Source organism: Miniopterus schreibersii (genome assembly GCF_964146895.1).
Source record: "Miniopterus schreibersii genome assembly, chromosome: 4".
NCBI classification, from domain to species: Eukaryota; Metazoa; Chordata; class Mammalia; order Chiroptera; family Miniopteridae; genus Miniopterus; species Miniopterus schreibersii.
In genome coordinates this window covers 62,829,456-62,854,540 of record NC_138105.1, presented here as the reverse complement: position 1 = coordinate 62,854,540, position 25,085 = coordinate 62,829,456, and the positions used below count along the sequence as shown (strand labels likewise).

Genomic DNA, 25,085 nt, shown 5'->3' with positions numbered 1-25,085 from the left:
CTAGGGTGAAATATTTAAACAAGAACAAAAAGCTGAATCCACCAGTTGAACTGACTGCAATGAAAACACCCATGACAAACCTCCCCTTTGAGGGGAGATTATTATTTTAATAATAGCCTTTCTTTTTCTCCTCTTGTTGGGTTGCTTAGATACAGATCTAGAGTATCTGCTCTTAAATTATAGTGTATTGGGAGAAGCAGATGTAGTCATCAACAGAATATTGCTGTACATAGAATATCTCTGGAAGGATTTATAAAAATGGTAATATGATTGTCCACAAGGAAGGGAGTGGGAAAAAGTGGGAGACTGTTCTAGTGCTTCCTGTGCCTTTGGAATTTAGTCATGCAAATGGATCATCTAATCAAACAATACACAAAAATTAGAGACAAGATGCTGCTTGTCTTTTTAAAAAAATCCTCACCCAAGGATATGCTTTTATTGATTTTAGAGTGGAAGGGAAAGGGAGAGAGAAAAGAGAAACATCAATGTGAAAGAGAAACATCCATTGGCTGCCTCCTGTACATACCCTGACTGGGGATCGAACCCACAACTTGGGTATGTGCTCTGACAAGGAATTGAACCCATGACCCTTTGGTGCACAGGACAACGCCCCAACCCAGCCACACTGGTCAGGGCCCCCGCTTGTTTTTTTGTGTGTGTTGCATGTATGTATGTGTAACTCTGAATCCTGTTTTTCTTGGTTATTATGACATAACCATTTCCCATGTTATTGAAATTTTTCATAAACATAAATTTTATGTACACATCCTTGTTAAAAATCTCAAGAAAATTGGGCACTCCTAATACAGATAACTTACATTTCTCAATTTCCTTTGGGATTCTTAATGTGAATCATAAAATCAATACTCAGAACCTCCCACTTTCCAAAGAATTATTCAGCATGTATTAAGTCTATACTATGTTTAGGATATAACACATGGTGTTTGTACTAAGAAATTACCTGATTTAATCCCCAAAACAGCCTGAGGCATTAATTGTAATCCTTGTTTTAGATGAGAGTAGAGGTTCATAAGGTTCAGGCAGCTCATAAATAGTTGGTATTTGGAACCAGGAACCTGGATCTCAGGTTCCAGGCCACATTCCTACTGAAGATGCTGCCAGTTTTGTGGAATTTTAGGGACAGCTTCCCTGACCTCCAGCATACACATTCACTAATCATTTGTTATGCACCAGCAGTGTACCTGGACTGAGCAGTAGAAAGGTGAAGATGGTATGCTTCCTGCACTCAAGTCTCCATGCGGAGGGGGCAGCAAAGGTAGCTCTGCCACCAAGCACCCTTCCAGCAGGATGGACAACGTGCAGTGGCGGCCAAGAGAGTCCCAGGCAGGTCTCGGAAGGCACCACTGAGTCAAGAACAACTGAAGGGAGGGCAACAGGCCCTGTAGGCAGAAGCCACAGAGGCAGCTCCCAGGGATGGGCATGTGCCTGGGCCTATGAAAGGCTGGGCAGAGTCTGTGTAGAGAATGGTGGCAAAGGTAGGTAGGAGCTGGTGAAATTCCAGGATGGCACAGTCACTGTGCAGAAGATCCTGGCACTGACACTCCACTAGCCACGGGGGTTGAGAGTTCCACTATTCTGATCAACAAACTATTGCGAGAAATGTCCTCCACAAGCAGGAGGAAGCAAGGAAGATGCCACAGTATACTTATTTCTAACCAAAAATAACTGGTGGCTGATGTGGGAGTGACGGGCAGCCAGGGAGGTCGACGAGGGAAACTTACGTGATCTCCTTTGCCCACTTCCAATGGCTGCCACTGTCAAGTGCTCTCATGTGGGACAGCAACTGCGCAGGCACGCTGCTGCATCAGACCTTTACAGGGGCCCTGGCTCCATTTTGATAGATGGGGACATGAACTCAGGAAAGTAAACCGTGTACCCGGGGAGACACAGCAAGTAAGTAGTGAGGCCATTATAACCAGAATAAACAGAGGAACAGATGTCAGGACATTCCAATTCAAATAGCCAGCCGTGAGAGGGAAGCCAGGCAGCTGGGTCTGAAGGGTCATGAGAAGCCCGGCTGGCAGGGGTGTGTGTGAAGGGGGAGGGAGATGAGCTCCAAGCGCTGCCCTGAGGAACTAACTGTCCTGGGAAGGTAGGGGTGGAGGTCACTATTGGGCGACAGGTGAGACTGAAGGCTAGTATGTCTGGCAGCAGCATACGGGATGGACTGAAGGTGGGAGAAGCTAGAGGAGAGGCTGCCCGGTGGGCTGCTGTCTTCAGCTGAATGTAGTGATGAGCAGGAGAGCGAAATAGGGACAAGTGAGAGTGGAAGATGAGGACAGGACAGGGTTCAAGGGAAGAAAGAGACTCTTGGACTAGGGCTCCCTGTCCACAGGACAACTGTCCCTTGCCCAAGCCAAAATCCAGAACTTGGAATATATGAGTTTAAGGGCAGTGTCAAAGGTGAGAGTTCTGGGAGACACAAACAATAAAGGAAAAAATAAACAAACTGGACATCATCAAAATTTAAAACTTTTGTGCTTCAATGTACATCTTTGAGAAAGTGAAAAGAACCCATGGACTGGGAGAAAATTTTTGTAAATCCTGAATTTGGTATGGAACTTGTATCTAGAATGTATAAAGAACTCTTAAAATTCAATAATTAAAAATACAAATAACCTAATTAAAAATGGGCAAAGGATCTGAAGTCGATTCTCCTGAAAAGATATGCAAGTGACAAACACATGAAAATACACTAAATATCATTAGGCATCAGGAAAATGCAAACTGGAACTGCAATGGGATATCAATTCACCCCCATAGGATGGCTAAGTTAAAAGACACAACAACCAGTGTGAACGAGGAAAGGCTGCAGTCAAAACCCTCATTCACGGCTTGTAAGAACATAACACGGTGCAGCCACGTTGGAAAACAGCCTGGCAGTCCCTTGAAAAGGTTAATCACAGTCACCACGTGATCCAGCCAATCTACTCGTAGGTATATACCCAAGAGAACAGAAAACATCTGTCCATACAAAAACTTGTACACAAATATTCGTAGCAGCATTATTCATCTCGGCCAAAAAAGTGGAAATGATCTAAATGTCCACCAACTGAATGCGTAAGTAGAATGCAGTCCATGCATACAACAGAATATCATCCAGTAATAGAAAGGAATCAAGTCAAATTCATGCTACAACATGGATGAACTTTTACTTATGAGAAAGCTAAAAAGAAAATGTCAAAAAAAGGGAGGTTTAGTTCAAGTATTTTTATTTTTGTAAAAAGGAATCTAAGCTATCCAAATTACCCTGTTAAAAACCAAACAAACAACTCTTCCAACATCTAAGGTGGAAATAAACAAACATTTAAAAAAGTTTATTATAACCAACACAATAACTTCTGGTCAAGATAAGTATATGGGGGCTAGACAAATACTTTAGAGTGCACACTGACCTCACATGTGCTTGGTATCGAAGTGCCTTGAGCTTTTGTAAGTCCGAGCGCCTTTAGAGGGGCCAGCTCACAGGTTTGCCAGCATCCTCACACTCCCAAACTGGCTGCCTTTACACTGTGGCATTTCCTACCCCATCCCTCCCATGGCCCCTACCAAAGCACACACCACATTTATAACCGATTTATAGTTGTGAGTCATTTCTGTATAAAATGTCAGTTTCTGTGAACTGGCGGTGCAGGCAGGAAAAAGAATGTGAATCCTGGGTCAGGAATGTGCTCCCCCAGTGAGAACATTGCTAACTATAAAAAAAATTTCCTTTTACAACGCTGTCCCCAGGACATGATGATTTGACCATTAAAAACTACCTGTAGGCATGCGTGAGAGAAAAAAGGTGGAGGAACAAGTCTGGCAAGCAGGGCAGAGGAAGAAGAAATGGGGATAAAAATGCAAAAGGCAGCAGAGCAAGAGTGAGCAGGCTGAGGACAGCAAAGTCAAGAGGCACCTCCCTCCCTCCCAACTCCCTGCGCGCCCGCAGGCTGCATCCTTCTGCCTTCCCTCCTCATACCTTTGTACCAGCGGCCAGAGGGATTCCCCCCAGCAATTACGGAAGTACAGCCACAGCGTTCCAGTCCTGCCGTTTTATCTACAGATGAGGAAACCAAGGACCGGAGAGGGAACTGGTCTAAACCATGGTTTTAAAATTGTGTTTTTTTAAGTACTCTGGAACCCTCTTTTCAGAGGAAATCATCCAAGAAGTGTAAAGAGATAAATCAGTGTTGATCTGATGGGCAGCCTTGCCTCAAGCCTTGAGGAGCCCCAGGGAGGCTCCGTGAGGCAGTTTAAAAATACTGGTTTAAAGTGACAGATAAACTAAGCCCTGGTCCTGCCCTAAAGCCATGCCATGGCCCTGTATTAACTATATTTTATTATTTTCTGTGTTCTTTCTTAATTAAAATTTATCTTTATTGTTGAAATTATCACAGATGCTCCTTTTCCCCCCATTGACCCCTCCCCCCTGCAGGCCTTCACCACACTACTACTGTGTCCATGGGTTATGCATATATGCATATAAGTTCCCCAGTTAATCTGCCCCCCCCCCAAGTCTGTATTGTTGATACCCTGAAATCTGGAGCTCACTGACCATGAGGAATTGCTCCTCCCAGGGCTGTTAAACTAGCCAATCCTAAATCTGTCCACCTGTATCTGCCTCATCTGTTCCTTCCTATGAAAACCACTAGTCTCCTGCCTATGCTCCCCCCTCATTCCCTCTGCCTCCTAGGGGATCTGGTGCATCCCTGTGTGCCCCCCCATAGCACCACTCCTCCTCTTGGGAACTGGGAGTAACAAACTCTTTTCAATGGCAGTTGACTCCTGGTCTGTTGGCCTCACCATACCTGAATAATAAAACCTATATTTAAAATGTTTTAAAACAGGTCTTACTCTAAAAGCAAACATCTCCAGAAATCCTGGAGTTAGGATTAAGGAAAATCACATCCTGAAGATGCCATGACTCTGGGGAGAGCCTGGCCAGCAAGCTATCTCCTGGATGACTTTCAACTGTGGGTACAGAAAAGAGCAAATATGAAGAGGAAAGTTTGGGGCCTGGAGCCCTGGAGAAGGATTACTCAGTAGCAAGATCCTGGCAAGAAAGCCAGGAGGTAGAGGTGTCCAGGTGAGTGTGGGCTTTAGAAAGAGGAACAGAAAGAAAGCAGGGCCATGGCATAACACCTGGGCAGCATCTGGCAGGCTCCCGGGCAGCCTCAGTCATCCAGCTCCTTCTTGACAGTGATGCGCAGGGGGCAGATGCGCAGAGGCTCAGGAGGCCCATTCCCTCGTGTGCCCCCCAGGTAGAAGTAGGGCCGCACCTCCCCAAAGCGGGCATGGAAGGTATAGAGGTGGCAGTGGCGTTCAGCATCATAGAAGGACAGCTCGCCCTCCTCACATTCCAGCTCCACACGCAGGCGGCGTGGGATGGAGGGGACTAGTGGTGATGTGGCCGGGTCTGAGGTAACGCAGTGGTCGCCCTCCACTCCCTGCGTGCGGCACAGGTACCAGAAGCCAGAGCGAGTGTCCTGGTAGCAGCTGTGAGAATAGCCCTCAGCACCAGGGTCCTGGCGCATGCGCACCACGCCCACTCGCCAGCTGGGCAGTGCCCCCAGGTCCACCTCCCATGCATGGGAGCCATGGGAGAAGGAGCGCGAGCCCAGCAGGCAGGGTGCTGAGGAGAAGCGCTCAGGGTTCTCCACCTGCACTCGGTAGCCGTGGTTGGTGACACTGGTGAGGTCATCGGACACAGATAGCCAGCCAGCTGCGGTGTTGGGATCAAAGCTGAAGGGCACTGAGAGCAGAAAGGGATAGTGGGGTGAAATCAGCAAAACTCACATCCTGCCCTTCTGCCATGCCAGCTGATGCCCCAGTCCCCCAGACTGACCAATGGTGTCCCACCTGCCCCAGTGTAGGGAGGGAGCGGCCCTGGGCTGAGGGGCAGTGTTATGAGTGGAAACCTGCCTCACCAAAAAAGGTATGTGGAAGTCCTAACCCCCAGTACCTCAGAAGGTGACCTTATTTGTTTCAGATGTAATGAGACTGGAATAGAGTGGGGCCTTAATGCAATGACTGTTGTCCTTACAAAAAGAGAAGCAACAGTGAGGGGAGAGGTCATGTAACCACAAAGGCGGAGACAAAAGTGCTGCAGTCCCAACCATGAATTGCCTGCAAACACCAGAATTTAGGAAGAGACAAAGAACGATCTTCCCCTACACAGTTCAGAGAGTACATGACCCTGCCGACACCTTGATTTTGGACTTCTAGTCTCTGGCAGTGTGAGAATTAATTTGTCATTTTAAGGCATCCAGTTTGCAGTCTCTGAGTATGACAGCCACAGGAAGCCAATACAGGCAGGGATTCTGATGCTCACACAACTCCCATGCTGTTTTAGAAAAGCAGAGAACATTCCCTGGGTCACTGAAATTTCTCCCTGTAAAATCATGAGGTCTCAGTCAGTTTGGGTGGTTACAAAAGAGTACCATAGATTGGGTGGCTTACGCAACAGTTTATTTCTCACAGTTCTAGAGGCTGAAAGTCCTGAGATTAGGGTACCCCCATGGCCAGGTTCTGGTGAGGGCCCTCTTTTTGGTTTATAGATGGCTACTTTCTTGCTGTGTCCTCACAAGACGGAGAGAGAGGAAGCCAGCTCTCTTGTGTCTCTTATAAGAACCCGAATCTAAATATAGGGCCCCACCCTTATGACCTTATTGGATCCTATTCACCTCCCAAAGGCCCTGTATTCAAACACCATCACACTGAAGGTTAGGACTTCAATATATGTACCAGGGTAGGGTGGGGATATAAAACATTCAGCCCATAGCAGATGATGCAGTGAAGTGTGGGCTGGAATCCCCTTCAAAGAGGCAATCCTGAACTGAGGAAGTCTTTCATTATATACACAATACAGTTCTGAATAGAAGTCAGTTTCTTTTTCTGAAGTGTCAGGACCCAAAAAGGAAGGAGTTCTGCCAGGAGGCATTTGAGCAGTGGGGCAAGAAATGGAGGAGCAGGGTGCCGGGGCCCTGTCTGAATAGGCTGGAGAAAGTGAGTTCAGCTGGCCCTCTGCTTTGCATGAAGTGCCTCTCCCACCCCCGGCCTGTATCACCTGCTTGTGAGCCCACTCACCAGATTCAACAGACATGACCATCTTCTTCCAGACACGGTACTGCAGGGAGTCTAGGTACTTGCAAATGTTGATCAGCATGCCAGGCTGTATGGGATCTGGCTCCATGGTGCAGAAGAGGCTGGGAAAGGAGAATTGGGTCTGGTGGGCAGGGTGAGGGCCATGTATCCAAGGCTTAACTGGGTCAGCTGGACCTAACAAACAATAGGACTCCTTCCCTTGTCACAGACCTAAACTCCCTGCCACCTCACCCAGGACAAACCCAGACTGGGCTCTGATGGGAGATGAGCCAGGATAGCTCATACTGCTTCAGGATTCATCCTGCCCCAGCTGAGATAAATATAAATAGGAGGTTCTCAGACATGGCTCCCATCCTTGTGGGCAGAAATCACACTTACACATCTGCTCATAGGATGTCTGAGTCAAAAGGTACCTTAAGGGCCCTTTAGTCCAACAGTATGAAGGTGTCATTGGCCTTTGCTTGAATACCTACAGTGACAGGGAAGCACTCTCTTCCATCTTTGTACAGCTCTGACTGAGACACAGTTCTTCCTTACTCATTCCTGTGTACAATCATCAACATAAACTAGTATATATTCGGAGGCTCTCAGAGGGAGGAGGCTGACTGAGAAACAAGCTTAAATGTTTGGATACCTACTGAGAACAATGAGCCACGTGCAGGATGGACTCTCTCTCCCCACCCAGTGGATTGTAATGCCCCACACTCAGGAAAACAACACTGCAACAGTGGGATGCCCTGAAAGGGGGCTCTTTCCACTTGGCCAGTCCCCACCATTCCCTCTGTAATATATCCAACTGGCTTTATTACCTGCGTGGCCCTGGAGCCACTGGAGTTTGCACCCCAGGTATTTCTGCCTGCTCTTTCCCTCCCCTCCATCAATACTGGCAACTTACCGGCGTTTTCGGCTCTTGTGTTTCTGAAAGAGAAAAAATCAGACATAAACATAGACACAGAGAAAACACGTAAGTTTATGACCCCAGAATGAGCCATATATCCCATGTTCATGGATCAGAAGACTTAATAGCATTAAATGGCCATAACCCCCCAAACTGATCTAAAGATTCAATGTAATTTCTATTAATATTCCAGCTGGCTTCTTTGCAGAATGATAAGCTGATCCTAAAATTCATATGAAAATTCAAGGGACCCAAAATAACCATAACAATCTTGGAAAAGAACAAAGTTGGTGGCTTACACTTTCCTACTTTAAAACTTATTAAAAGCAAAGTAAACAAGTCAGCGTGGTACTAACATAAGGATAGACATATGGACCAGTGGACATTCAAAGTCTACAAATAAACCATCATATTTACATGCAATTGGTTATCTACAAGGGTGCCAAGACCAATCAATGGGTAAAGGATGGTCTAAACAAATGGTGCTGGGACAACTGGGTATCCATATGCAAATGAATGAAGCTGGATTTCCATCTTACACCATATATGAAAATTAACTCAAAATGGGTCAAAGACTTAAATATAGAGATAAAACCATAAAGCTCATGACCTTGGGTTAGGCTATGGTTCCTTAGATATGACACCAAAAGCACTAACAGGCAAAAAAAGAAAACAGATAAGTAGCACTTCATCAAAATGAAAAACGTTTCTGTTTCAAATGATGTCATCAAGAAAGTGAAAAAATAACTCACAGAATGGAAGAAAATATTTAAATCACATAGTTGATAAAGGTCCAGTATCCATAATATATAAAAAATCTTACAACTCAACAATAGAAAGACAAATAATCCAATTTTTAAAATGGTTAAAGGGCTTGAATGTACATTTCTCCAAAGAAGATACACAAATGACCAACAACTACATGAAAAGATGTTCAGTATCACCAGCCATCAGAGAAATGCAAATAAAAACCGTGAGAGCCCTGGAGGTGTGGCTCAGTTGGTTGAACACTGTCCCATACACCCAAAGGTCACCAGTTCAATTCCCGGTCAGGGCATATGCCTGGGTTGTGGACTCGATTCCCAGTAGGGGGTGTGCAGGAGGCAGCCAATCTCACATTGTTGTTTCTCTCTCTCTCCTTTCCTTTCCCTTCTCCCTAAAATCAATAAAAACATATTTTAAAAAACCGTAAGAGATACCACTTCACACCCATTACGATGGCTATAATAAAAAAGATAAGTGTTGGCAAGGATGAGAAAAACTGCAATCCTCATATACTACTAGTGGGAATGTAAAATGGTGTAGTCTCTTGGAAAACAGCCTGGCAGTTCCTCAGGGACTCCTACTCTGATTAATATCTTGTTAGCCTCTTAACCCAAGCAGAGGATGTGGTCTGTAAGCTCCTTCACCCCAGGAAGACTACTACGTTGCCTAGGGCTGCTGGTCTCAGGCTCCGTACTGGTTCCTGAACATCTAGTCCCTGTCACTGAATGAAGCTGATGAGCTCCTCACCATGAGAAAAGAAACATCATCTTCCTTCATCTCCATCTGCAGCCGCTCAATCTCGTGGGCTAGAGTCTCTGTGTCTTTCTTGAGCTCCTTCATCTTCTCCTCCACCAGAAGCTGCTTCTGCCTTGCCTCCTCAGCCATGACATCCAGGATGGCCTGCTCCTCCACTCTTAAGAACTCTCGAAGCTTTTCAAACTCCTGCCGGATTCGCCTTTCCAGCCAGGTAGCCTCTACCTGCAGCAGAGAGCAGGAAGGAGGGCACGGGGATCAGACCTCAGCCTTCACCTAGCCCAGTGACTCAGATTTTTAGTGAAGGAATTCTACTTTCCAAAGAAACAATATGTAGAACCCAAATGGATAAAAAATAGATGTAGTTTTCTTAGCACAAGTTACAAGTTTAAATTTAAAATAAGTCAAACAGTATAATGAAGTTGTTTCTGATTAATTTTTTTAAAAGTTGAAATCACTGCTTATATATGACAACTGTGGTCTTGTAACTTCGTTAATATTCTGTATCTTGTTTAAGTTGCACAATAGCAAAATAAATCCTGAATCACAGAAAAGAATCAATGCAAACAGCAACTATTGTAAAAAAATTAACTGCCGTCTAATCTTAGGACTTCAAATTTGTTCGATCAAGAGGCTTACCAAAAAAGTAGTAGGAAGTATTTATTTTAAAACGGAACCATTACCCTGGCCAGGTAGCTTGGTTAGTTAGAGCATTGTACTGATACACCAAGGTTGCAGGGTTGATCCCTGATCAGGGCACATACAAGAATCAATCAATGAATATATAAATAAAAAGAAAAACAAATTGATGTTTCTCTCTCTTCCTCTCTCTAAAATCAATAAACAATACCAGAATCATTAATAACATGCATAGTCTTTAAATTTTTGCTGTTGTTATTAATTCTCACTCAAGGGTAGTTTTTACATTGATTTTAGAGGCAGTGGAGAGAGGGAGGGGACAGGAAGGGAGGGAGGGAAAGAGGGAGGAGGGAGGGAGAGAGAGGAAGGGAGGAGGGAGAGAGAGAGAGAGAAGAGAAACATTTATGTGAGAGAGACACATGGGTTGGTTGCCTCCTGCATGCACCCAACCAAGGCCAGAGATGAACCTGCAACTGAGATATATGCCCTTGACCTGGAATCAAACCCAAGAGCCTTTGGTGCGCGGGCCAATGCTCTAACCACTGAACCACACAGGCTGGGCAATAATATGCATACTCTTAATTATAACTACAAAAAGGTTTTAAAAAGTTGAAACCCCAAATGTACTTAAAAAAAAAAGGCAGGAAAATATTTCTCATCTTGCAGTGAGAAAGACTTTTCTTACTATAATGTGAAACTGAGAAGCCTCAAAGAAAGAATGAAGTAACTGAATACATATAAAAAGAAGAAATTTTGTATGGCAAAAGACTGCTAATAAAGATAAATACATATTTATTAAAATATACAAATTGTATAGTTCATGATGACTATCGGAAAAACACCTTAAAATGTGTGCTCTAGCAATGGCAGGATAGTAATCTATGTCTTTGGGTTGAAAATTCAACATGTTTATGGCTCTGACAATATGATGATAAAATGATTCACTGGAAAAGTGAAAATAACCAAAAAAAGTGAAAATGATTCATTGAAAAAGAAATGACAGAGTAGGAAAAATATTTCATATATATGAATATATATAAGAATATATTATTCTTAATATACAAAATGCTCTTATGAATTCACAAGGAGAAAAGATAAATATTCTAAGACAAAATGAATGAATGGGCATTCACAGAAGAAATGCAAATGGCTATTATACTTGTGAAAGGCTGTAATAAAGAAATGCAAATGAGAAGAGATGGCACTGTTGAAATATCAAGCTAAAAAGTCTGAGAATGTATAGTGGGAGGGAGAGTGAAATCGGGGATGATTCTTATCATACAGAAAGATAAAAAAACAGAGCAGGCAGGAAAGAATAGCCAGAAGACTTAGCTCATTTAAGGAACAGGAAGAAGGCCAGTGTGGCCGGAACAGAGAACACAGCCCAGCATGGGAGGAGTTAAAATTGAGAGACAGGAAGAGGTTGGATGAAGGCCTCGGAGGCCATGGTGAGGAATCTGGATTGTACTGTGTATCATGGAAGCCACTGGACAGTTATAAACAGAGGAGTGACATGATTGATGCATTTTTCTAAAAGAGCAGTCCACTCTCTGCAGAGTGGACTGCAGAACAAGAGTGGAAAGAAGCATAGGGTCCAGATAGGAGGGCAGCTGAGAAAAGACGGTGACCTGGACGGGGATGATGGCAGTGGATATGGAGTGTAGGATGGTCGTGATGTATTTTGGAGATAAAGGGGACAGGACTGCTGATGGAGTGGACATGGAGAGTGAGCGGGAAAGAGGAATAACTAATGAGCCCAGGTCATCACTGGCTTGAGTACCAAGTAGATGGAGAAGTGTGGCATATGCTTAAGTTAGTCTGAAACCACAGTGCAGGATGCTGGCACGGCCATGCACAGGTATTTAAAGAGGCCCTGGCAGCACAGCCACAATCAGTGTCCGAGAGCATAGCTGTGCTATACTATCAGGGCTGGCGAAGGCCAACTCTGTGTCAACAGCCATAGCCAGCCCACCCTCACCTATTCCCCGGATGACCCTAGGTGGTCCCAGTCTCCCATGCAGCCTGAGCACTCACTTACCTGATTGTGCTTGGCAATGGCCTCATAAGAGCGCCGCATGGCCCAGAAGGCCTTGGCTTTCTCCCGCAGCGAGTGCTCCATGTTCCTGCACTTGGCCTGGTGGGAGGAATGAGAGAGAGGCAAGGAGACAGGTTAGGGGTGGAGGCCAGACAGGCAGGCAGGCACATTTACAGCTGGAGTTCCACTTCCATGAGGATATAACTCAACCACAATTACTGAACCCAGTCTGTCCAGGCACTATAGGGGACAGCAGGAAGCATGGCCCTGACCTTGAACCTGATGTTTACAATATAAAGGGTCCTCAGATACCCTCTAACCACACCCTGTTATTTTATTCCTGCTACTGACAGGCGGACGGGGCTGAGGAGGTCAAGAAGCATATTCCCAGTCAAGTTGGCCACAATACAGCACAGAGGGGATGCATCCTGCTCAGGCCTAAAGCTGGTCCAGGCTTGGCTGTGAGTCCTGAGCTGTTTATATAAGTGTAAAGTCAGTGTGCCCACAGGCTCCCTTTGGGACTTTCTAAACTGGACTGGCCTGCAGTCACTAACTAACAGGTCTGATTACAACAAGGCTCATCCAGTTATTCCCACAGGTCCTTATCTAAACGATGTCTCCCCACATCCTAACCTTATCCCAATATTCTAATCATGCCTGGATCATGTGAGATACTTTAATCAGCAGATTCAAATACCTTTTTGTTTAATAGTTTTTGTTTTTTAAACTTTACCCACTGCTCTGATCTCCCTGGACTCCTTGAAGAACTGGGGCTAGTTTAAGGTTGAATTCCCACCCTTTGTATCCAAGGCCTAGCATTTTCTCTCTCTATTTTTTTCTCTACATTCTGGGAAAGCTTTTCAAGTTTTAAAAAAATTTTTATTTTTTAATCCTCACCAGAGGATATGTTTCCATTGATTTCAGAGAGAGAGAGAGAAAAAGAGAGAGAGAGAGAGAGAGAGAGAAACATCAATTTGAGAGAAACACAAATTGGTTGCCTCTTTTATGCCCCCAACTGGGAATCGAACCTGCAGCCCAAGTATGTGCCCTGACTGGGAATTGAACCTGCCACCTTTTGGTGTATAGGACAACACTTCGACCAACTGAGCCACCTGCCCAGGGCTCAAGTTTTTTTCTTTGGGAAAATAATAAAAAATAACAATTCTAATGATATTAATTATAAATGACTACCATTTCTTGAACATTTACTATTTGCCAGAGGCTGTGTTAATTACTTTACAAATTATGTCACTTAATCATCACATTATCCCTATTAGGTAAGTAATATTATTAGTCCCATTTCACAGATGAAAACAACTGAAGCACAGAAAGGGGAACTGACTAGTCCAAGAGCACACAGCTAGTATGTGGCAGAATAAGAATGTGAAACTAAACAGCAGTGGTAGGCAGCCTCTAAGACGGCCCCGGTGATCCCTCACTCCTTCGAGATGTTAGTTGTTTTAAGCTGCCAAAAAGCCCCATCTCCACCTGGACCTAATTTGGATGATGCGATTCTGGAATTTGAGCTGATACTATCATGAGTTAAGACCTATGGGGATCTTAAGAGGGGTGAGTGTATTCTGCATATGGGAGGGATATGAATCACTGGGGGCCAGAGGACAGAATGAAGGAGGCAGCTTATAAAATGACCCCAATGACCTCCACCTCCTGGTATTTATGCCCTGGTGGAATCCCCTCTCCTGTGGACTGGACCTAGTGATTCTAACCAATCAAATATGGCAAAAGTAATGAGAGATCACTTCTGAGATGAGGTGACAAAAAGCCTGTGCATAGCCTTCCTTACCTTCTGTTGCTTGATCTAGCCTACGGAGCAGCCCCTGGAGCTAGGAACTGAGGTGGCTTCCAACCAACAGCCAGTGAGGACCTGAATCCTGCCAGCAACCACACCAACAAGCCTGAATTGGGATATTGGCCTACTCGAGCCTTCAGTTGAGACCGTAGCCCCGGCAATGCCTTGATAACAGCATGACGAGAGACCCTGAGGCAGAGGCATGCTCACATTTCTGACCCACAGAAACCATGAGATAATAGATATTTTTTGTTTTAAGCCACTATGTTTTGCGGTAATTTGTTACACAGCAACAGATAACTACTAGGCCATCTATCCTACTCCACAGCCCATTCTTTTAACTGCTATGCTACAGAAAACACAATAATGACTGATTTCATTTTCTGTAGGTTTTCTTTTCTTTTCTACTCATTCTGGACATTTTTATGTTCTTCTTGAGAATATTTAACAGATTTTAAAAAATATTGTTTTTTGTAGTATATCACCACTAAGATGTGTCTCCTCAATAGCAAAATAACATTAGTATGCGTGTCCCACACGACCACTGAAATATCATCCTGTTTTATTCTGTGGGACAAGCTTTCTGTTACAAAACCATGTAATAAAGTCCAAGAGGAGAGCTCCACGATTTGTCAAATAAGTATGAATGACAGAAGTGAAGCAGCCGCCCACACACTTTACCCAGTGTTGTGCTGGTCCCCAAATAACACAGCCTGATCCTCTGGCCTTCAACCCTGACAGGGAGTTATGGGACAAGGAAGAAAGATAAGAGGGGGTGACAGTCCCTTGTCCTTCCCAAACTTTTCAATCACTTGGACAATTCTGGTTTAATTCAGCTGGTGAGATCAACCAAAAATTATATTATTGCTAGCAAGTAGTTATTATTGAGCATGTTACATCCCTACAACGTAGGACCTGTATTCCTATTATGCAGAGTGGAAAATAAGGCCTGGGGGAGTTAAGTAACTTGTCAAAATTACACAGACTAGCAGAACCAGCAGAATTGTACTCAGAACTCTGTCCAACACTGAAGGCAACATTCTTAACCACAACACTACACACCCTATTTCAGTGTTGTTTTCCTCTTTTCAAACCTTTTATCTTTTATTTATAATTCCTGATTTACTTTATTAGCTAGGCCTCTTCATTTCCTCCAGGAAGCCAGCTTGATCTCCCAGTAGAGTTCAGGTATATTTTCGTGGGCTCTCACAGCTCCCGAGTATACCTCTTCATCCCCACTCACTAGCCTGAATAAATCGCCTCACTCTCCTGGAACAGCTGCAGGCTTCCTGGGGGCAAGTCCTAACATCATTTCCTTGCACCTAGCACAGTGGTGCTCAATAAACCTTTGCAGGAGGAGTGAAGGCTTGCTCATCTTGAAGCTGAAGAGCCTGACAGCCACAGAGAGAGAAGTTCTCACCAGTGGTTAGTGATAAAAACAGGGTACAAATCAGTTTTTCTAACTTCCAGTCCAGGAGGTGATGTGGCATAGTGGAGAGAACATGGATATTCAGTGTACTCACTGACTGGACAAGTAGTTAGTTGAGCATCTACTTTGTGCTAAGACCTGGGGATATGCAGTGAGCAAAAGAGTCTCCACCTCTACGGTCTCTCGAAATTTCCCCATGAAAATGCTGAGGGTGGTTTTCTCTGTTCACGCTTACTGGTCCATCGCCAGGATTTCCTAATATTTGTCTCTAGTTCCTGTCTTTTTTCTTATCTATTTCAAACATTTGATTTCAGGCAGACTGATGTAGTAGCTAAGAGCTCTCGCATGACACCTGGCCACCCAGGTTCAAATCCAGCTCCTCCACTTATTAGTGAGTGATCTGGAGCAAGTTCCTTAATTTCTTGGCATCTCTGGGATGAGAATACTACCTAGCTCGTAAAAGGGCTGTGAGTATCCAACAAGTCAGTCCATGCAAGTGCTTACAAGAGTGCACCTGGCATGTGCTGGCTCTTATTACTATTAACTACCACTTAGTGCCAGATAACTTTCTCTTACTGGTTATTTTCCAGGTTTCTTTTTTTATTAACTGAGATATAATTGACATACAAAATTATATCAGTTTCAGGTACACAACATGATGATTTGATATTTGCATATATTACAACATGATCTCCACATTAAGTCTAGTTAACATCTATCACCATACATAGTTACAAATTTTTTTCCCTGTGATGAGAACTTTTAAGATTTACTCTCTCAGTAACTTTCAAATATGCTCTACAGTATTATTAACAATAGCCACTATGCTGTACATTACATACTCATGACTTATTTATTTTATAACTGGAAGTTTGTACCTTTGGGCCACCTTCACCCATTTCATGCACCCTCTCCAGGCTTCTTATCCTAAATGGGTAACATAACTGCATCTGAGACAACAGATCCCTTTCTTATCCAACTGCAACCCAGTCCCCCCATTCTTCCTTTCTCATGGTGTTCAGCCCTCCTTAAGAAGCAGGTGTCTACCATGCACCTAGTGCTGGCCCTGTAACTCTGGAGCCTCCGTGAGCAGTGTTCAGTAAGTCCCCATTCTGTCCCTGGGCAAATGCCTTGCCAGGTAGACAATGAATGTCCTGCAGTGCCACTTGGATCTGGTAGGGCCTGGCCCATGGGGGTTGGATGGGGTCTGGGATGGTGGTGAAGTTAGCAAACAAAGGGAAATAATTGGAAGGCGGAAGACTTAAGAAGTTCCTGGAATACTCCTAGGTTAGATTTGGCCAGGCTGATTCTAAGAAGGTAATCCCAGAAGGGGAAGGGGAAAGGGCTGGGGTAGAAAGGGGCTGGAGGGTAGAGGATGGCCATCAGGTCAGTCCCATAGGATGGATATGAAAGGGGTCTTGACAAGGCAGTTCAGAGACCTGGGACTTGGTGCAGGCTCAGGGCAGGTTTGCTTTGGAGATGCAAACCAGAATGAAGGCTAGACTGGGAGTCAGGAAACTTGAGTTCCAGCCTAGGTGTTCCACTTTCAATCCCCGCGACTAGCATGAGTTGCTAGTGGTCTCTCTCCAAGTTTCCGTTTTCTCATTAGTCAAATACAATCATCTCCTTACAGTCCCCCATGGTTCTGGATCTGAGTATTTGGGATTTACAAGTTTTCCATGAGAGTTTTAAATTAGTGTGTTATTCAGTGATAACCTAAAAAACAAAACAATTAAGATAAATCTATTGTGAATCACCCCATAAACAGTGCTGATGCACACTTTCAGTTCCTACAACTTCAGGGCCAGCATTTGTATTTTCTTAACAACTTCCTTGACACCAGGCTATACTACTTATGTTGTCTTTGCCTAGCAAAGAACAGAAATACACTTCACAGGTGAAGGATGTGCTAGACCCAAATGAAGGCCAGTTACATCCTAGGAAAGTTTCAGTTCTTCAAACAGGGAAATTTTGGCTGGTGAATCAAGCCATAGCTTGGAACAGGTTAAAGGGGTTTTACAAATACTGCCAGAGAAACTCACAGCCACCCAGGAACAGCACTTTAGTTCCAACAAAATACAACCCTGTAATTAATATTTTAACTAGGATTGTATTGATGTTAGTTTTGCTTGTACTTAATCTGTAAACTTCTTTTGGTTTTATTATCTACATGTGGCACAAGCAAGGGGAATTCACAGGAGTTTTGTGCTTGTACATAAGGAATATAAGTTAAGACATACTGTTGGAATATTTTTTCCTTTAAGAAGAATGCGTACATTGTTCAAGTTTGAGAAACAAACACTAGAGGATTTCCTAAGGTCCCCTCAAGATCCAACACACACTTTAAAGCTCTGGTTTAAACACTTTGTCACATTCTGAAAGCTCATCAGTCCTTCCCTTTGTGCTCCATGGCACATCGGACAAAATCCCAGATCTTTAACAAGCCCTTCAGTACCCTGCAGGATCTGTCCTGGATGCCCTCAACCCTCATCCAGCATGTCTCTGGGTTGCTGCAAAATCACTTCCTCAGAAACTCTTTCCCATGGCCATCAAACAAGAGCAGGCCTCCTTGTAACAACAGCCCATCACACCTTATACTGTCCTGCACAGGGATGTCACAGTCTGAAACCATGCAATAGTGTGATTATTATTCAGTCATGCCTATTGGACTCCAAGAAGGCAGGGGCTAGGACTGCCTGCCCTGTCCTCTAGCAGACATACCAAACCTGGCAGATAGTAGGCACTCAGTAAGCCCACTTACAGTGGCTCTTGTCCCCTCAAGCCTCTAAGTTCCCACACACACAGTGAGCTGCCCTCACAGCTCCTGGAACAGAGGACCAGCAGGGAAAGTTTTATCCTGGGATCAGAGAAGCTTCTCTCAAAGTCCATGACCAGAGTAGAGGCTGAATAAGGCCCAGGTGAACTCCACAGTACCTGCTCTGTGACTCTGGATGGGTTACTTAATTTGTTGGAGACTCAGTGTCACTGTCTGTAAAATAATAGTACCTACCTATAATGAGCTGAAGAATGGTCTCCCAGAGATGTCCATGTCCATGTCCCTGAACCTGTGAGTATATTACCTTATATGGCAAAAAGGACTTTGAAGGTGTAATTAAATTCCAGATTTTAAGATGGGGTGATAATCCTGTATTGTCTGCTAGGGCCCCATGTAATCACAAGGGTCCTTATAAGATGGAGGTAGTAGAGTTAGTCAGAAAGGTAGTGGGACAAGAATCAGACACTTCTCCAAAGAGGACATACAGACGACCAAGAGGCGTGGAAAAGCACTCATAGTCACTAATCATCAGAGAGATGCAAATTAAAACCACAATGAGGTATCACCTCACACCTGCCAGAATGGCTACCATCAATAAATCAACAAACAAGTGTGGGCAAGGATGTGGAGAAAAGGGAACCCTGGTATACTGCTGGTGGAAATGCAGACTGGTACAGCCACTATGGAAAACAGTATAACATTTCCTCAAAAAATTAAAAATGAAACTGTGTTTGACCTAGTGATCCCATTTCTAGGAATATATCCTAAGAATCCTGAAACACCAATCAGAAAGAATATATGCACCCCTATGTTCACAGCAGCACTATTTAAAATAGCTAAGATCTGGAAACAGCCCAAGTGCTCATCAGTAGATGAGTGAATTAAAAAAGCTGTGGTACAGTGGAATACTATGCAGCTGTAAAAAAAGGAGGATCTCTTACCCTTTGAGACAGCTTGGAGGGACCTGGACAGTAATATGCTAAGTGAAATAAGCCAGTCAGAGAAAGACAAGTGTCACAGGATCTCACTCATATGTGGAATCTAATGAACAAAATAAACCGATGAACAAAACAGGCCCAGAGGCATGGCAGCATGGCACAGACTGACTGATCTCAGAGGGAAGGGGGGGGGCAGGAAGAGATTAATCAAAGAACTTATAATGCATAGCCCATGGACTCAGACAATAGTGTGGTGAAGGCCTGGGGTGGGGCGGGAACTGGGTGGAGGGGGCCAATGGGGGGAAAAATGGGAAACATCTGTCATATTGTTAACAATAAAGGTTTTTTTTTAAAAAGTAAAAAAAGTGTATAAAATTTTAATCAACTTTTGATATTTCTTAAGAAAGGCATTAAAACAAACAAGCTAATTTAAACAGTGTCTGTAGACTAGGCAGTGGGGGATTCTTGCAGCACCTCCTTTTCAATACACTCAGCTTCCTACCACCTAACTGGTGTTTTCCAAAATGTGGGTCTAACCCATACATTATAGGTGATGAAATAAATTGGTGTTTCACACCCTGTGCAATTTTTAAAAGAAAACAATAAGCAAAAACACAACATAAAATGCCAGAGTACAATCAACATTTTCACAGAACTTTTGTTTCAACTGATACATACATGAGTGTTCTGGGTCACAATGGAGAAAATATTTCTCACTATGGGTTAAGGCAGGGGTGGGGAACACCCTGATTGCAGGCTGTACCATTTGGTCTGGCCCTGCCAAGGCCTCACCAATGAGAAGCAGTTCCAGCCATCACATTAGTTAATTAAATGTTTGACCAAATACAGCAGGCTAATTTTTAAGTTGATAATTTTGTATGGCCCTTGGCAGAAAAAAAGGTTCCCCACCCCTAGGTTAAGATTAAAAAAAAAATCTGAAAACTCCTGAGTTGGCTAATCCTTATTTTCTGATCATTTTTCTTTCCTACACCAAAATATTCCCTATGTTAGTTTTGTCCTGTAAGTTGCGCCTTTATTTATAGCCATGGGCACTCTAGGCATTGGATGCTGAGAAAGGGATCCAGAATAAACCAGCTGGCCAGGGCCAGAGGCCTCCCCACAGCTACACAACAGATGGGCCAGCTGGGGAAGCAGGTGCCAATATTGGGAATCTCAAGGCTCCTAATTTATGGCCAGGCCTTGGGATCCTGCACCTCTAACCTGAGTGTGCCAAGCTCCAGATTTCCTGAGCTTTCTCCACACCTGTGTTTGTCAAAGAGGCATGGGCCACACCCCGCTGGCAGAAAGGGTGCATGGGTGGGGTTGTCTTGAGAACCTCACGTAAGCCCAGTTCGCACACTTTCCTGTTTACCTCTCTTCTCAGGCCCCTCGGGCCAGCTCTGATGAAAAGGCAGCCTCTATAGGTTACTGGAATCATACAAAAGGTGGGTCCTAAGGCGACACCAGCAAGGTGGCTGCAGGAAGAGGGGCAGGGCTGGCCACACTCAGCTCTGCCAGGGTGGAGTGGCAGGAGCAGCGGGGTCTGGGGTGCTGGGTTCCAGTCCTAACCCCGCCACCACGCACGCGCTGGGCCACCTCCCTCACACAGCCGCGCTTACCCGAAAGTCGTGGGCGGTGTCCTTCACTGCCTGCACGCGGTGTCCCTGGTGCCGGGGGTCGGCCTGGCACGAGAAGCACATCAGCTCCTTGTCGTCGAGGCAGAAGAGGTTGAACTGGGTGCGGTGCAGGCGGCAGAGGCGTGGGGAGCGGTGGCCTGTCCAGCGCGTGCCCTCGGCCTCCTCCCGCAGCAGCTTCTCCACCAGGTTGTTGAGGGTGTGGTTGGTGCGCAGGTCGGCGGGGGCCACGCGGTCCTTGCACACTGGGCAGGTGGGCGTCACCTGCACCTCCCAGCAGCGGTTCACACACTCGCGGCAGAAGTTGTGCCCGCAGCGCAGAGTCACGGCATCCCGGAAGGGGTCGTAGCAGACGGCGCACAGCAGCTCCTCTTTGATGGAGCGGGAAAGCCCGGGGGACGAAGCGGGGTCCGGCTCCATGGCACCCACAGCCTGCTCTGGCGCCGCAACTTCCGCTCCCGCCCCTGCCATCCACTTCAGGGCTCCCCGGATCCCTAGGTTAGCGGGGCCCAACCCCTTTCCCTCCAGGTGCTGAGCGACAGTGGCGCCGGCCAATCGTGCGGGGCATGCTCAGAGGCTCCGCCCCACTTCCGGTTGGGGCGAAAAAACATGGCGGAGCGAGGCGGGGTTGGTCCGCTCCAATGTCCCCCGCAGTGCTGCCCGGGCTCTCTGGATTTAGCGAGGAATAAACTCCTCAGCGGTGCTGCAGGGCTTCCGTGTCACTGGAAACCCACTTCCGATTTGAAATGGGAGATGAAGTCTGTAAGCCCCTTCCTTAACCAGTCCCTGAGAGGTCAGGCCTGCGATACAGGAAAAGCCAGAGCTCCCCACCTCCGGGGTCGGACGTAGCGTCTGGGTCTTCACAGCGTGGTTAGTGTTTTCTCCACTTAGAATTGATAGCGTCCTTTCAAAGATCTGTGCCCACCCTTTCAGTAGTTGTTTACTTAATTTTGGCCAATCTTATTACCCCATGGGGTAAGGAGAAAACAGGTGAGAGAAGACCCTATTCTTGTTCCCTGACTGGATAAGTGGGCAAGTCACGATCTTTCAAAATCTATTTCCTGGTGCGTAAAGTGACGCTGAGCTCTCTTTATCGCCAGGAGATGTGAGGATTAAAGTGAAGTAAGTGTGGGAAGTGCTCATGACATTAGGCAGGCACCCATTAAAACAGGGCAGGGACTTCTGCAAAGTTAGCTCTGGGAACTAGAATTCAGCCTGTAATAGGGGGCTGAATCCATCTCCCATTCCTGCCTCAGTTGGATCACTTTACAGCCTTCAGACATAGGATTCCTTTCCTCTGACACACTTCCATTCCCGGTTTCTGTTGGAAAGCAATTCCCACATGTCTCATGTTTTTGTATGGAGCAGAGGCACTGACTGCCTTTTTTGGACTGTCTTTCCAAGGATGTTTCTATGGTGAACAGCCTTGGAAGGCAGAAATAGTGTCTCCCACCAGAAAAGTCTGGCGGTTTTCTCTCCACTATGAAGTATCCCGGTTCCCTCATCTTATGTCTTTAAGCTCTTTTGTAATGCAACCTCCTGTGGCCTTCATCACATGGGTTTGTGGGAATTAAGGCTCAAGAAACTGGTCCAAATGATGATAATCTGGTTACTGCTCTTGCTGTTGGTAATAAACTGTCCTTTGCCTCTGGCCTTGGAGTCTCATCTACCAGCATTCATTAAACTAGCAGGCTAATTTATTAATTTGGCAAGTAGGCCAAAATCTGCCACCCTTTATAGTTCTTGACAATTTCCTTCCAAACTTTTCCTCAGAATAATCCTCTCCCCACAATGCCAAGGGGATGAATACCACAAATTCTCATTGCCTTCTGCAATATTTCTTATACATGATTCGTGGTCCTCCTACCTGGGGCGCTTTCTAAAAGCATAGGTTCCTGGGCCCACTTCAATCTACTTGCCTCTCTGGGAGACAGGCCCAGGAATCTGAATTTCAAGTGCTCTCCAGGTGATTCTCAGGCACACCAAAATTCGAGACTCATTGTTCCAGATCTACCCACCCAAAGGGTATCAAGTCTCAAGTTATGGTCACCTGTTCAAAAGCTAACCTTAAAGGCAGTCTCCAAAAAGGCCACAAGATGGGGCTAATAACCCTGCACTCCAGGCACCTACCTGGAAAAACTTTCTTCTTGTCTCTCTTTCACTGTGTTCTTTTATCTGTGTGTCCCAGTTGCTCTGTGAATCTGTTTTGCTATCTATGTGTTTTATTCCGTTCTTACATGATTTTCCTCGTTTGTTTTGTTGTTGCTTTTCCCTCCCCCTCAGACTTTAAGTGGGTGAAGAGTAGAAATTAAATGTATCTTTTTTAAAAAGTAGAATACAAAGGTTATCATTAAACCAGTAAGGTTATTCAGTCTTTCTGGAAATCCGGAAAGGACTTGGTTCTATTCCAAGCTCCTCCACTAGCTAGGGCAATGATTTTTTTAAAACTTTTTTATCTCATGGCACACATAAACTAATTACTAAAATTCTGTGGCACATCAAAAAATATATTTTTTTGCCGATCTGACAAAACGAAGTTGGTATAATTTTGATTTGTTCACACTGGACGGCTATTGTTGTGTTGGCTGTTGTCATTTTTAATTTTTAATTTAAGGGAAAAGAGGTCAGTGCCCCTGGCTAAATAGTTGGGTATCACATGTTTTAAAAATTCTTGCAGCACACCAGTGTGCCTCTTTGGCACACCAGTGTTGAAAATTGCTGAGCTAGGGGCATGACCTGAGCATAGTATTTCACTTTTCTGACTTCCTTTTCTTCAACTATAAAAGGAAAGATGAATTAAATGTCCCAAGTTCTTACCAGCTCAGGCACTCTGAACTTTTTTATTCCCTGCATAATTTCAGTAAAGAGGATGACTAAGACTTACCTAGAGACTGGGAAGGAGAAATCTTGGTGATTATAACCAATTTGTCACCAACCTCTGTTTCTTCCTTCAGTAGAACGGACCTTCTTCAGAGGACCCTGAAGACCCTGAAGAAGGTCCTGTGTATACCAGCTAAACTACTGCAAAAGGCTAGTGGCAGTTTTCACTGTCTCTAATTTGCCCCATCTCATATCCCAGGCATCCTTGCTGGGTACTGCCACATTTCCTAACCCCCTGTCGTCACCATGTAAATTTATGTAAGGAATGACAACTATTTTTTAAATGTTGTGTTAGAGAAAAAAATTCCTAGGTGTAGAAAGAACGGCTTTTTTTTTTTCTTTTTAAAAAGCAGTTGACTACAAAGTGGCTATTGCAAATAAAAGGCAGAGATTGTTAGATTAGATTAAAAAAAAAGCAAGACCCAACTATATGCTACATAAAAGGAACCCACTTTAAATATAAGCATACAAATAAGTTAAAGTAAAAAAGAGGTAAAGATATACCATGCTAACAGGAATCAAAGAAAGCTGGGGTGGCTATGTTAATATCAGACAAAGCCAACCCTCATCAAATATTCTTGTAGAGATAAGGAGGATAGCTGCTGAAAGCAATGGTTGCAGAGCTGGCAGTAGCAAGAATCTTTTCTAGAAATAGGCAACCACAGTTGCAGAGATAATTGAATTTGTTCAGCAAAGTGACTGAGGAGATGGTTGAGGAAATCACTGTAGTCTGATGCTTGATGTGAGACTTCAAACTTTGTTCCTCTTTTTAAAGATTATTTTGACCATTGGTATTCCTCGAGATTCCATATGAATTTTAGGATGGATTTTTTTTCTGTATCTGCATAAAATGCTATTGGGGTTGCATTAAATCTGTAGATCACTTTGCGTAGTACTGACATCTTAACAATATTGTCTTTTTTTAAAAAAAATTTCCTTTTTATTGAATTTATTGGGGTGACACTGGTTAACAAAAGTATACAGGTTTCAGGTGCACAATTCCACAACATGTCATCTGTACACTATAGTGTGTGTTCACCACCCCACGTCAAGTCTCCATCCATTACCATTTATTCCCCCTATACGCTCCTCTGTTACCCACCAGCCCCTTCCCCCTGGCAATTACTACACTGTTGTCCATGAGTTTTTACTCCCTTTTTCTCAATCCCTCCACCCCCAGCTGCCCAACAGCTGTCAGCAAGCTCTGTATCTATGAATCTGTCTCTATTTAGCTTGTTCATTTTTTTTATTAGATTCCTCATATGAGTGAAATCATATGGTATTTGTCTTTCTCAGACTGGATTATTTCACTCAGCATAATGCTCTCCAGGTCCATCCATGCTGTCACAAAGGATAAGATTTCCTTCTTTTTTTATAGCTGAGTGGTATTCCATTGTGTAAATGTACCACAACTTTTTTAT

At 44.5% G+C, this 25,085-nt stretch overlaps 1 protein-coding gene across 1 annotated transcript; it reads right to left on the bottom strand.

Annotated features, from left to right (window-relative positions):
* Positions 1-407: 407 nt before the first annotated feature.
* On the bottom strand, positions 408-21,251 carry TRIM35 (tripartite motif containing 35). The gene is made up of 6 exons (XM_081137159.1): positions 20,770-21,251; positions 12,201-12,296; positions 9,518-9,748; positions 8,003-8,025; positions 7,090-7,208; positions 408-5,755 (listed from the first exon to the last, which is right to left on the bottom strand). The coding sequence occupies exons 1-6, from the start codon at positions 21,202-21,204 to the stop codon at positions 5,178-5,180; spliced, it is 1,482 nt and encodes a 493-aa protein (XP_080993285.1). The 5' UTR covers positions 21,205-21,251; the 3' UTR covers positions 408-5,177.
* Positions 21,252-25,085: the final 3,834 nt, after the last annotated feature.

Coding starts and splice junctions, on each gene's coding strand:
- TRIM35 (XM_081137159.1), bottom strand. CDS start 21,204: ATGGAGCCGGACCCCGCTTCGTCCCCCGGGCTTTCCCGCTCCATCAAA. Junction 7,209..8,002: donor CACAAGAGCCGAAAACGCCG/GTAAGTTGCCAG, acceptor CTCCTTTCCCAG/CCTCTTCTGCACCATGGAGC. Junction 5,756..7,089: donor GGTCATGTCTGTTGAATCTG/GTGAGTGGGCTC, acceptor TTCTGCTCTCAG/TGCCCTTCAGCTTTGATCCC.